Source organism: Planococcus citri, chromosome 3 (genome assembly GCF_950023065.1).
Source record: "Planococcus citri chromosome 3, ihPlaCitr1.1, whole genome shotgun sequence".
Lineage (NCBI taxonomy): Eukaryota > Metazoa > Arthropoda > Insecta > Hemiptera > Pseudococcidae > Planococcus > Planococcus citri.
Genome location: NC_088679.1, coordinates 35,430,126 through 35,444,891, shown reverse-complemented (window position 1 = coordinate 35,444,891; position 14,766 = coordinate 35,430,126). Strand labels below are relative to the sequence as shown.

Here is a 14,766-nt window from a genome sequence, read left to right as displayed (position 1 = left end):
AAAATCTTTTTGTGCTTCCAGTTCAAGTATAAACTTATTCCCAGTGATATATCTTTGAAGAAAAAACAAAATAAGTACTGAAATAAGCAAAAATCCTTTGTTCGCATGCGAATGAAATAAATTAAACTGAAAGGTTTGTACACCGGAATAAAAAGATGTGAAGGATGCAAAATTCGCTGGAGACTCCGAAACTGTTCGAAATCATTACTAATTGACTTGGGATGTCAGAAATAGGATACAAACCAAATTTCATTTTTGTGGGCTAATTGTAATCAAATTTTAATTTATGAGACATGGGCTTTCAAAATAATTAGGTATTCAAAAATTCTCCAAAAATTGAAAAATTAATTTCAGCATCTAAAATTTTTGCTGTTGGTGTATTTTGGGACGCTCTTTCGATTTCTCGTGGTCCCATTTGTAAGTAATACTGAAATGATTTTTAGACATATATGTTAGATAGGTACTTTGTTTTACCTCGAATTTGTGAAAAATGATCGCCAAAAAATTTGGAGTCACGTGACACCGATGTCAAAGCAGTTCAACAAGCTACATCTCGCAGACATACCATAACTATTGAAAGATCTTTTCAAAAATATGTTTGCTTTCTAGATGAGTTGATTGGAGAAATTGGAAAATTTTCGCATTAATTAGTCAACTCGTAATTGGTGAAGCGAATAGCGTTATTTTTAGCAATCGTGTCTCGCAGCCTTGCAATAATTAATGCTACTGGGAAAACGAATGGCCATATAAACGACAGACGCTTTCGGCAATACAAAATACTACAAGGTAACATTTTCCTAAAAAAATACGAAACATAATTAAAACAAAGTTCATTTCGTTAATTAAATTTTGCATTCTGGAAGCGAATTCCGAATGGTATGTTTGCGCATTGAACGAGCATGGTTACTGTGAAATTTATCGATGGACCGAAATAGGATGATAGGTACTTAATTGATGCACGTATACTATTTCAAATCAAAGGTATCGCTCAATTTTTACCAATAGATACAAAAATTAACGATGAAACATGAGTTATTTCCATGATCAATTTCTAAAATGATGATTTTTTTTTTACAATAAATTACAGCATCGTTGGCTCAAATACTTTGAGTTTGAACATAAAAAATCACACGTCGAATATTCGAATCAAAGTACCTACATGTCATTTGCAGATACCTACCATTGGTACATCTATCTATATCTGCATACTTTTTCGGTACATTCGTTTTACTGCCACGAAAATTAATAATAATTAACGTTTTATTTTATGCAAATAATACACAAAGTCTGTATAATTGTAAAAGAGACGAGCAGGCAGGATAATAATACGTTTAAATTTCAGTTATTCGTGTATAGAATGTATTGCATGTGCATATGCAGATATCACTGCAACAACGACGATCGGTATAACCGCAATTGTGTATTATTAATTTAACACCTCTTAAACCAAACTTCGTTTTAATAAATTGGTGTTTTCCTCATTTCATTTTATCGCCATAAAATGTATGCACCGCATAATAAACGATTTCCAACAGCGTTAATTATAATTTTAACTAACATTGTACAATTTCCAACCTTATACGAGTGCAGTTTCATATGCACAAAAATCACGATTAATTTTTATTTATTTTTTCAGTTTTGTTGGACGATTCGCGAGTGTAAAGGTGAAAAAAAATGAATAATTGATAAATTAAGCCGAAGCGTAATTCTGGCTTCCATTTTCATGAATGGGTTTTTATCGTTGTACGTGAATTCGGATCGTGCACCATCTTGGAGTTCATCATGATACCAACCAACGTGATATCTTTCATCAATAAGGTGAGTTGAATGATTTATCTGTTTATTGTAATAGTCTCCTATTACGTATATCATCGGTATGACGACCTCGAAAAAAGCCAACACTATTTTCGAGGGGATTTTGAATTTTCCAAAACGCGACGAATTTTTTTTAATGCCCATTAAACGATTCTATATTGGGGGTAACTTTGGATGAAAGTGTGTACATAGGATTGTGTTTATCTACGAATCAAGATGGTTGAATTTTTATAAAGTAAGATACATAAATTTCGAGAGCTTGAAAATAGAGATTCGTTGCGTCGAGCAAAAGGGAATGTTTATGCAAATTTGTTCACATCGAAAACGCCATACTTTGCTGGTACCTCCAAAAAAGGTTTTTAGGTCAGAGCTCCCTTATGGCAAGCTCAAGTTTTAGCATGGAAGTTATTTTGAAATCGTGCAACATCACATTTTGCAAAAAGGTTGAAATAATTTCATATGTTACTCTTCGTATACTAACCTCAGATACTACGTGATTAAACTACACCTTCGTATTACGCTCAATATTTTTGCCAGTACCTTTTAATCCAGCCTGGCATAAAATCGAATACGGGATAAATTTCGCCGAAGTGTTACCATCGCGCATCGCTTTCTCTAAACTATCCGACGGTAGGTACCTACCATAAAAGTGAAAATAAACGTAAAGAGTAATAATGCTTCATTTATAAGGTTTTATAAACCTCGAGTGGACGTTTTCGCATAATTTACGCCTAAAAACTTGGTACCTAAAGACTGGCTACATTGGCATACTTATAGCTTCTACGAGTACCTATATATACTTCGTGTGACTTGAATCAAATGTTTTTAAACATTTAAGGAGACCTTTTTGTCATATATTACCCAATATTTGAATAAGTGGCCGGCTGATTTTTCGATGATTAATTAAACCTTTCTTCCGCTTATGTACCTTCCGTATGCTTAAAATCCATTACTCTCTCGCGTAGGTACCTTTTAAAACAAAAGCCTCGCAGCAGACAATGAGCTGACACTGCGCAGCAGCTTTCTATTAATAATGACGCAGGTCTAGGTAACCCCCGTGGAACGAAATCATTTTTAAAGAACTATCCTATAATTCGAAAATCTCTCTTTGAAAAACATCGCTTTTATAAATTTTCATCTATTGGATAAATCGACTAGAAACAAAAAAAAAACAAAAAAAATACCTACACAGTCTCGAATGGGGAAAAAATTATTTATCAAATAAACGAGATTAAAAGTTTTAAACTAGAGGAAAAAGTTTTTAAACAGGATACACAGATAAATGCTCGATTGTCAAAAATAAACAATACAAAGTCCCTGATAAATCAATTAATTTATCTTTTCCGAACATAAATAGTAAAAGAAAAGTTTAAACAGGAAAAACACTGTAAAAGTTGCTCGCATATACTTTGCAACCTTCACGATTATTGTTGATATAAACTTTTCGACTCGAAACATTTCAAACATGTTGCACAACAGTAAGATTTTTTTCCGAATCTGTTCCAAAGGATGTGTGTATTATGCTTGAAAAATAAATACTTATCACAGATTGAATTAAGGTTTCATGTACGTACATACTAGGTACATATTTTCAATTTCATGTTAGTTATATAGGTGTAAAAATTGTTTAATATTAAAAAACTTCAGAAATGATTTTGACAAAATTGCATCAAAAAATCCAATTACGAAAACCTATTTGTACTCATAACAACTTTCGGAAGTGACTGGAGTGATCCCCTCCAAATCATACCCCCCCCCCCCTTAAATCTCGTACATGTGCTCATTTGCAATCAAAAAAATGCATTACAAAGAAGTATACCTAAGCATTTAATTTTGGAAACAGAAGCTCAACTACGAGTGTGGCTCTCAAAAAAAGCTGCAAATCATGAAATAATACAATTTTGTGGTTCAATGAACTCAACTGTTCCACTGAATGCTTACTCACCCGATTCATTGCACATTGAAGAAATATTGTCACGTCAATCATTTTCTTGAACTAAGTTGAAGCCAGAGGGTTAGAGAAAACCTTTTTGAAAATGAATCAACTTTTCAGACCATGCAACTGCGAGTTGTTATGTTCCACCTGTTTTTAGGTAAAATTAATGAGGTGAATCCTAAGTGACTTTTCAAAATTTAAATTAGCTCTTCAACTTTTGAGATTGATGAATTTTGATTTTATTTGAGAAAAAATGCGAGATGCATAAAAATTGAAAACTTTGATAGGTAGAGAACAAAAATCACGAATTCGAAAATTTGAATCGGTAAGAATGAATAAATTTCGAATTCTGAAAAAATAGAAACATAATTTGAAAATTTATTTGAGAATGAACTGAATATTCAAATTACTTTTTCTTTTAAAAGTTAGGAATTTATTCACTCCAATTAAAATTTTCGAATTGATAATTTTTCTCTATTTCTCCATCAAAGTTTTTAATTTTTATTTTATGCATTTAAAATTTTTTATGAAATAAAATCAGTTCATGATTTTTTTTCAATTTTAAAAATACACATTTTGGTAGGATTGGTACTCAAAACCACCATCGTCATTTCATTTTTTTAAACATTTTTTGAACGATGGCCCGATCTTGATCTAGCGACCATTGTGCAATCACAAATTCAGATTTTTTTTCTGCCAAATTTGATTGATGTTTGTTATTTTAGCCTCCTATATTTTTTTATTTTACGTCTGTCATCTAGTGATTCTTTAAACGATACCATGTTGTTCCATTCGTATTTTCGCGGTATCTATACGCTGGATTCCGACATGCAAAATTAAGCGGAATCAGTGCTGAGGTGTGATTTTAGAAGAAACGTCCAAAATAAAAAATCTTTGTAAAGATAGAAATGAAGACAAATTGATTCAATGGGCATTTGGGCAAGGTCGTTCATTATTAAAATCATTTTGGGTCACTACTCAATTAAGAACTAAAAATGAGGAAATAACAACTTGACTTACTTTGAAGAGAGTTAATATTGGTAACTGAACCTTTGCAACTCTTCAAAATAGAATCAAATTCCGAATCGACTACTCTTTTCAAAAGATTCGATTTCTTTTTCAGCTAGGTACCTACTTATTTCAAGATCTAGGTAGTTGAAGGTATAGTTTGACCTTTGAAAATGAAACCGGATTCAAAGTCTTTCCAACTAACTCATCTCTGAAAGGAATCAAACAAAGAGTTGACTCTATGCTGGAGCTGGAGTTGAAGAAAAAACTCCATGGTAAAAGACCTACCTTTGAAAGGACATATAGGCAACCCATCTTGAAGAGAAGTCTGAATGTTTGCCTGTTCTGAAATTGAAGGAGCAAAGTTGTACCCCCAATTTTAAGAAAAATTAACCTCACTTCACAAATAAACTTAATTCTCTACAATAATTCTACTCCTCTTCATTTTTCTCGTAGAATGCTTAGTTTTTTCAAGGTCAATTTTTTAAAATGTAAAAATTTCAAAAAAATCAATTTTTTTTGCAAAATGAACTTAATTTTTTACAATTTTGCTCCTCTTTATTTTTTTCGTAGGATGCTTGGTTTCTTTCAAGGTCAATTTTTTAAGATGTAAAAATTTCAAAAAAATTGAATTTTTTTCACAAACGATTGATTTACTTAAACTAAATTTTGGAGCCTTTGCTCAAAATATCTCTGAAATATGATCTCCTAATCCTGAAAAAAAAATGAATCATATAACACAGTGTGCGGATTTGAAGAATGTTATGCTCTACATTTTAGTGGTTTTTCACTATTTTTGAGGAACCCTCAGTTTTTCTTCATTATAGTTTTTTTTATTTACAGTTTTTCCAACAAAAAAGGAGATTATCATAAAAAAATTAGTGTATTTTCACTAGTTTCTCTCGATGTCAGCGACCTAACAAATTGTTTAATAATTTTTTACTCAAGGGCATTCCATTTTGAGAAAATACAGTTCAAAAACGTTTATAAAATTTCAAACATATAGCTTTGAAATAACAATCGCATACCTTTATCGCGATGAAGATGCAACAATATTTTCTAAGCACCGCGGATAAATCGCTTTAAAAATTACAAGATATTTCCCGATCTCGCGTATTTCCTTTCAACCACCTAATAGTAAATTCATTCGAGGGATTGAGAAATAATCCACTTTTTCTCTCACAGTCAGTTCAAAAATAAACTCTCTCAAACAGGCTTTGACGGTTATTCATTCTAAACAACAATGAAAATACCCGCCGCGCCGCGTCGCGACACCACCAACGTCGTTGGTTGCGCTACTATAGGAATAAAACCAGTAACACGTTAAATTGTCAGAAATTACCGAATTGGCAATTAATCACGGCGTTTAAAAAGTTATTTCGAAAACGCCAGTTCGACCGTAATTTCGCGACAAAACTAATGAAATTAATAATTCAATCGATGACACGACTGAAGGAGAAAAGCCGTTAAGCAAACTGTTGCTTTGCGTTGCTATACGAAAATCAAAAGGCGTCAAATGGAAGCAAGTCTAAAAGTTGGCAATGTTAGAGTTTTTATCGGTATAGGGCATTTCATAAACGAGCAAGAGAGCAGGAGGGGCGAGACGGCGTTGATATTCGGCAACGATATACATCAGCGACAGCTAGGAAAAGGTATGAACGTTAACAATGGCAAGGCCGGAGGTGTAGTACCGGGGTCGTTCTATATCGATTATGGGGATGCACACAGGTGCTATTCAGCTAAACTTTACTCAAAACGCACCACTTTCTCGTCGTTAATCTTACGCTCTCTTAGAGTTGGTAGTTTAGCATTTTGGTAGCGGCGGCGTGCACTTATTTTACTATACTCTACTACTCGTACCTATACACAATACCACGACGCAGTGACAATCTATCTTTTTAATTTACTGATCACACAATGTACGTATTTAAGTCGTGCTGCGGTTTAGTCGATGAAATTTATCGCTCGGTAAATTCCTCACTTCGTATTTTTTTTTTTTTTTACCAAAGGAAATGAAAATCTGATTAAATTTCCCAAGCGAAACATGTTCCACTTAGACAACCATCTCGACCGATAATCGAATTTTTGTAATTCATTTTATTCGTAGCTACATAGTTTAAATCGGTCGCAGAAACATTCGTACATATAATAGCTCGTATTTTCATAAAAGTGACTTTTTTCAGTACATTTATCCTGGAATTGAATAGGTTCACTTACAATAGCTGAGACAATGCTGAAATGTTCTTTGATGCAGCATCTGCGATCAAATCACTACAGCATTCATATATTTGAAAAAAAAAACCGAATGAATGAGAAATGCACAAAAATAATATACGCTTTATTGGTTGGTTTTTATCCAGAGCTTTTTTCGATTCACGAACGCAGCATGCACAGAAGTTCATAGGGCAAATTGAAAAAAATTGCATGATGAAGTCTGAAAATTGTGTATGGCGAAGTAAACTCAAAAAGATATCATAAATATTTCAGATTTTTGGACACTTTTTGACTGTCACCTTTACAAAAATAAAAAAAATAAAAGAACTCAAAAATGTTTTAAAAAATAATATTTTCAAGTTTTTTTTTTTTTTTTTTTTTTTAAAGGTAGAAAACACAAGTTTTTTAAGGATTTCTAATCTAGAATTAATATTGGAGATAGGAGATAGTATTTCTTGGATGAACTCATTCTTAAAACATCTCTTTCTCTTTTTTTCTGGGATGCATGAAGACAACACGCAAGCAAACAAACAAACAAAATACGAGTAAGTACCTAATTTACAGAAAAATTTGCGAAAATTGTTTCCATTCTGTTAATACTCGTATCTATGAATAAAATCTTACAAAATCAAAAATTTCAACATTTTTCAATGAAAGATGCACAGTTTTTCTAAAAATTTATAAATTTTCCTACTGGAGTTGATTTTTTTTGAAAATGCATGATTTTTCTAACAAGGAAAGGATCTTTTAGATGTGAAAGTGCGTTTTTTTTTCAAAAATCGAATATATATCAGGAAAAAATGGGAGACAATCAAAATTTCATCAAAGTGTCAAAGTAACGTATGTATTAAAGCTGAAATTTGGTAGGTATATACCTATATACCCTACTTTTGATATCTCAAATCAATTAAAAACAGTTTCGAACCGTTTTAAGCAGTTCTCGAGTCTATATATGTACTTGGCAAATTTTTGATAATTGAAATTTTTACAAAATTTTATCCAATGCAATTGGATAGCTAAATTTTACTTTATACCCCATTTTCAATCAAAAAGTTCCATAAAAACCGTTCGAATTGACTTTGTACCACCTATAATTGGTATCTGCCCCTTCAGAACCTTACATTTCTCCCACGATTTCACAAATGGGAAATGCATTCGTGAGGTAGAACGAAAAATGCTGAAATGAAATTAAGTGCTACATTTTTTTACGAGTCGAGTAAGCTAAAAATAGTTTTTAGCCATTTATAGCTTTCAGGTTTTTTTTTTGGAAATTCTGATTCCCCAAAAAATATAAAATCTGTCGAATTTTGGCGTTCCGACTTCATCGAATAACTTTTTGTGGCAATTTAAACATCCATATATCTGCTAAACCCTTCAAAATTACTCAAAATCGATCGAAATCGCTTTCAATCGATTCAGCTGAGGTCAAAAGTAGAGTACATAGAAAATTTTAGCTTTCTAAATTAATTTGGTAAAATTTAGATTTTCCCCCATTTTTTTGATTTTCAGAAATTAACCAAACATCAAAAAATGCACTTTAGCTCCTAGAATTTCGGCCCGTGGTGTATTTTTGCATCCTGTTGCAATTTAGCTTCGCAAGGTTCGAGAATTCTGTCATTACTGTTATGTCTCCATTGTAAGAATTTGTAATGATTTTTCAAAAATACCACATTCTGGTCAAGTTGGAAAAATTCATTCTAATCCAAAATAATTATAAATTTCATTTTGAATTTTTAAATTCCAGAAAAATCATTCCACAGATCTAATGAATTCGCAGAATCAATTCTCCTCACAAATGAAATTAATCAGAAGAATAGTTACCTACTTGTACGTTAATAAAATTGCATAACCAGTTTGCCGTGAATATGAAATTATTTCTCAGTGCCAAGAACAAACTTCGCTGGTTTACGTTTTATAACTACGAAGTCAAATCTTTAGATTCGGTGATTTTTTAGGGAACACATTTAATTTTTTAAAATTGTGTAAAATATGGCCCCATAGTCAAAATTTTCCGCTGCTATGAGGAAAATACGTACAAAATCCAACATTTTTGAACAATGCGATTTTTTGTTAGAGTGTAAGTTTTGATTTCGAAGGCGTTGATTTCATTTTTGATAGGTAACTATTGTGTCTCGAAAATCCAAGAAAGGCTCTAAGGATGGTGAGGTGTAAAATTCAAAATTTTCAAATTTCGAAAAATGCAATAACCTATGAAATTATGGATTTTCTATAGCACAAATTTCATTTTCGATCACTATTAGATTCAAAAACCCAAAATGTGCTCGTAGTGTGGGGAGATACTTCTGAGGACGCTGATTTAATTTTTGATAGTCTAATATAACTTCATTCAGAAACCCAAAACGTTCCCCGAAAGTGGGGAAAGGAGCAGAATTCAACATTTTGAAGAAATGTACTTACCCAATATCGGTATCAAAATGTGGGTTTTTGAGTACGCCAATTTTATTTTTGATGATCGTTTGATTCAAAAACCTAAAATATGCTCCCGTAGAGATTGCAGGTGAACGTGGTTCAAATTTTTACTCATAATGAATTTCAATTTTGGAATTATACAGAACTCTTTCTAATGTGTTTATCTACTCTAGTTAATTTTTCCACCAAAAACTAAAACAAGAAGAGTTTAAATATTTTTTATATTTTTTTTTCTTCAAAAGTAGATATTTTATACGAAGAAGCACAAAGTTTACGAATACTTTTGCTTACCTACCAACTGTATATTCGAGTCCGCGAAAAAATTCTTCATTACCTTGGTAACAGAGTAGGTACAGTTAGGTAGTACTCGCTACCGGCAAAATATTTCTGATAAAAAGCCCGATAAAGAAAAAAAGTCGAAAATTTTGGCATCACCCCGTCTCTTCTGTGATTTCTCATCAACCGGACAGCATTCTTGGTGAATTATCGGTAAAAATGAAAAACCGCAAGAACCGAACCACTCTCTCTTTGGCGTACAAAAATAAACGACAAAAAAAACAAGGACCTTTTATTCTATTTTTGATTTTGTCAATGTACATTAGCACTTTTTTTTCCTTCAAAACTTAGTGGCGCGCGATAGTGTACTGTGTAAACACATTTCGACTCCAGCGCCAAAAAAGCCATTTTCGACAAGTTCGCTGCTTTTTTTCCTTTCTTTATTTTATGTTTACTTGATAACGTCGGATTTTTATAATGTTATTTCATGCCCGAACATTTTTTTCCATCGTGTAATCGAATTTCTTTCGTTTTTTCCCCCATCGTCGTATGGTGTGTGTAGTGAGACGAGAATTTAAGAACCAATGTGTTTTCTAGCGTAATTCATCGCTAAAATCGTGCTAAACCGGCCGTCCATAATCTTTCATTTGCGAGTATAAATCCTTACAATTATCAATCCCACGAACTTATGTGTATGATACATTCGTTGATTTTATAATGAGTAGGTCGGTAACCAATTCGAGAAGGTCGTTTTTGTTTATTCACTCACTGCCTCGTACCATGTATCCTACCTATATCTATGACATTTTCCATCTTCATACTTCAATTAAAATCGTTTAATCTTTTCTTCATTAAATTGCTATTTTACTGTTCAACTTTGAAAATTTCTCTAAAAGCGAAAAATTCGCTTTTCAATTTATAACCGTGAAATTCATTCTGGAATACAAAGTTGATAGTGTATCTCTTTTAGGTAAAATAACAAGTTTATACAGTCGCCCACATCGAACTCGATGTCAATATTAAACGTCCGTGTAATTTGTTTTAAATATTACTGTAGGCGTGACTTTTGATACCGTTTCATTTTCACTCAGTCCGAACGTAATATTCGTATTTATTTTTCACCTGAATCTAATAAGATTTTCTTGAAATGTGTTTATTTGCTTCGAAATTGTTAAAAGTAAAATAATGAAAAATAAATATGCAATATGATACTGAAATTCTCAATTATTCAGAATTAAATTTTGAAAAATCCGTTGCGTGGATGAAATCAAAACATTAGCAAACAGAGAAATAAAGTTAACGGTTAATTTTAAATCTTCATTAGTTGGCTTAACGCGTTAAAAGAAGTAGATTCAAGTTGAACGTTTCAATTTCGAATGACTTAGTTCAACTTATTTAAATTCACGAAGCGTAAATCGTAAATTTTCATCGGTGCTTTTTCTGTGTACATTGTTCAACATCTTTCTCAAATCTCAAATTTTATTTCTACGTGAGCTAATGGGATAGATGATAGGTATATATACTTACTTAATACCGAATTTGTTTTTCTAATTCAAGATAGTACGTGCAATCAATAATTTGGACGATTCCTTGAAATACATACTTATGGTACCTATCTTTTTCTCGGCAATTATAATATACTTGGACCAAACTTCTCAATAATAGCACAGTTGAAACATACAATAAATATAAGTACGCATGTGCTTTAAAAGTTCAATTTTTCAACCAGGGTTACAATTTATTACGAAAGAAATAAACAGATACTGCAACGTGTCAAACATATCTACCATACACAATCGATGCAAATAAGTCGTTTGAAGCAAAACAAATCACAAATTTTTTCATTTTTTATCACTATACCTACACATAAACCAATGGCTTGTCGGTCCGAACACGAAATTATCCTTTGGTTGCAACTCTTCTTTGTAGCGAATACACCGTAGCTTTAGAAAAGAGTTTTTAAATATGGAAATATTCTCGTTCCTTTGAACTTGCAATCCGCTTTTATACACACAACAGCACCGCATATAGCGAATGTAACTCAATAGAATACGACATTTTTGCATTCTACTTCGAACCATGATGCTTTTATCCTTCAATATTCATGGTATAAAAATTGTTCCACGTAATCGGGCACGTTCATCCGAGTCACCTATACGATTTGAGGTCAGCATTTGAACAAAATATTGAATAAAATCTCATGTCGTCATTCTGACGCACGTTTTGAGTCGAAATGATTTTTTTTCCACTGTGGATATGTTTTTGGTTGGTTGAATGGAGAGGAAGAAGAAAGGAATGATTCCAATAAAGAAGTTTTGGGAACTAAATAGAATCAAAAATTGCAACCATGAAACAAGCATGTGATAAAAAATATCACTTAGGCATATTATGTGCCTATCCATTTCATTTGAATGTCAAGAAAAAATAAAATAAAATATAAGTCTTCAAAAGATAGAAGGGATCAAAAAAATATCTCAAAAAGCCCAAATTTTACCTGCTGAAATTCGTTTTTCAAATTTTGGGGAATTTATAGGATTTCAAAATCTCATTTCCTAGTTTAATTTAAAAAAAAAAAAACAAAAATTTATCAAATCAGCGTAAAATGCTGAAATTTGGTTTACCTATAGGTACCTACATACACTGTTTTCGACCTTCTGAGTTGACATGGTGATGCTTTCTAGCCAAAGCTTCCAGCGGATTTTCAGATTCTCCAATTTTCAAAAAAAAAATCCATACGTGAATAGGGTGAAAATGAAATCATGTGGATATGAACTTGGTTTTCCTACAATACCTACCTAAAATATAGGTAGGTATAGTTTTGAAAAAAAAGGTGGAAAAAATCATGTGAACGCGAGTGAGGTTTGAATATGATTTGTATCCTACTTTGGACCTTCCAAGCAAAATGGTAATGGTTTCAAGGAGTTCTGAAGCCTCCAAGGGATTTTTATTCTCCAGCTTGTGGAAAAATGCTGTCAATAAGAATCAAGATAGAAGGTGCTATGACTGCCTGTAAACTCGGATTTATCGTTTCGTACAAATTTCTGAAATACGTTGTGTTGATTAGGTATTACTGTCCAAAGACCAATGTTTTTTTCAGTGATTATGTTTATGAAGAAAAAAAAATCATCCTTATGCTTATTTCAATGTATTCACAAACGTTACAAAAAATGCGCCAAAAACTGCCACCTAGCCTATGGATGTAGGTAAATAAAAAATTATGAACAAAAAAGTCATAAAAAAATGAATTTTGAAAATACGAGTACGTGCCTTAATCAACAGAAAAGTTCACAAAGAAAGTGAATGCAAGTTTATAAGTGGTGTTTAATTTCATTTCGATCCTATTTTATGGCATTTTTTGAAAACTGGAGGGTGCAAAAATCTGCTTGAAGCTCAAAAATGGTTCAAAAATTTTCACTCGTACATTCGGAATGTCAAAAGTAGGGTCTATACCAAATTCAGCATTTTTCACGTTCGTCGTTGTTTTGGTCGCACTCCTTTACAGGAGATAGCATATACTTCCATCTATATTAGCCAGTTTCTTTCAGGGTCTTACAGGGAGAGTTGGCCAGTGAGTTTGTTGTTAACATCTCCGATCATTTCCTCCCTCTTGTCGTTCTTCCTTGAATTTTCTCCTGTAGCTCTAGCATGAAAATACTGTTTTCTTGTATTTTATGAGCTAAATACTTTAGCTTTCTATTCTTCATCTTCTACTACGACTTTCTGCTCCTCTCTTATTCTTGCTAATAGTTCCTGGTTGGTAATGAAGTCCTTCCATGAGATCTGTAGTAGCCTTTGATAGCACCACATCTCAAAAGCCGATACTTTCTTCTCGAATTCTGCACTAGCTCATGGTTCATGAAGAATGCGTAAGAGCTGCAGAACACCAACAACTCACTCATTCCAGCCCCAGGGAAATCCAAGAGCTTCAGAGTGAGAAGGTGAATACCAGCGCCTAAAAACTGGCAAATTCGTCTAAGGGAGTAAACCCCAACAGAAAATCACGGTGGAAGGCAACGGGAAACCAACACCATTACATCTCCCTAGAATTATATGTAGGTACATCAATTTAGCAATGTCCCTAAGTCTCCGTCAGGCTGATCCTCATCCGCTAAGGCAGCCAGATAGGGTGCGAAGAATATGCGGAGATAAAACAAGGTGGAACATCAACGTCGCAACCTGGAATGTGAGAACTTTGTACAGAATTGGAAAACTCGCTAATGTGGTTATGGAAGCCAGGAGATAACAAATCGACGTACAGTAAAAGCTCGTTATAACGCTCTTCAAGGGACCAGAAAAAAGAGCGTTATAAGTCGAAACGCGTTATAAGCAGAAGTCTCATTTTAACGCTGATGAGCGTAATACCGTGAATTCTCATTTTAAAACAGTAAAAAGAGTGTAATAAAAGAAGTGAAAATGTGAACTTTATTTTGAAATTGAACAACTGTTCCCGTTGGAAATAGAAAAATCTGAAATATTACTTTGATTTTGAGGTCTGCTATAATAATGTAAATGATTTTTTGGCAAAATTTTGCCATAAAAGGTTTTTTTTGCTTTTTAAAAATTAAAATGCCAAAATTTTCAGAAAATGAGAATTTTTCACACAAAAGTAAGCTTTTTTGCAAAAAATTGGGTTTTTGTTGTTAAAATTATTAAAAAAATGTGATTTCCCCTGAATTTTAGAGCATTGAAACGCGATTTATAATCGCTCATGAGCGTTATATTGCGATTAATTTTACATTTCTTTAAATGGGGTTGTCTATAGGGACCGGAGAAAATCAGCGTTATAATGAAATCTGCGTTATAACCGAAAGCATTATAACAAGCTTTTACTGTATGTATTAGGAGTAAGCTAGACCCGCTGGACTGGAAATGGTAGAAATCGGGTAGATAAAGATTATGAAATGATCTAAGCTGGTAAAGACACACATGAACTAGGTGTGGGTATATTAATACATACCAGAATCAGCAATAAAATCAGTGCCATAATTCCAAAATCAGAAAGGATAATATTTGTGAGATTGGAGGTCAAGCCAAAACCAATCCTGATACGTAATTCAAGTTTTCATGTTAATTTGATCAAATTTTGA

The 14,766-nt window shown here is 32.7% G+C and overlaps 1 protein-coding gene across 7 annotated transcripts in view; it reads left to right on the top strand.

The window, feature by feature from the left end:
• Fife (regulating synaptic membrane exocytosis protein fife) overlaps positions 1-14,766 on the top strand; it is a 212,513-nt gene that overhangs the window by 83,734 nt on the left and 114,013 nt on the right. For all 7 annotated transcript variants that reach the window (XR_010557979.1, XM_065358812.1, XM_065358814.1 and 4 more), the window contains one exon: positions 1,637-1,818. Coding sequence is in view for 6 of the 7 variants with exons in the window: in XM_065358812.1 (XP_065214884.1) it covers positions 1,783-1,818 (36 nt within the window). In the remaining variant the exon portion in view is untranslated. The remainder of the gene's footprint in view (positions 1-1,636; positions 1,819-14,766) is intronic.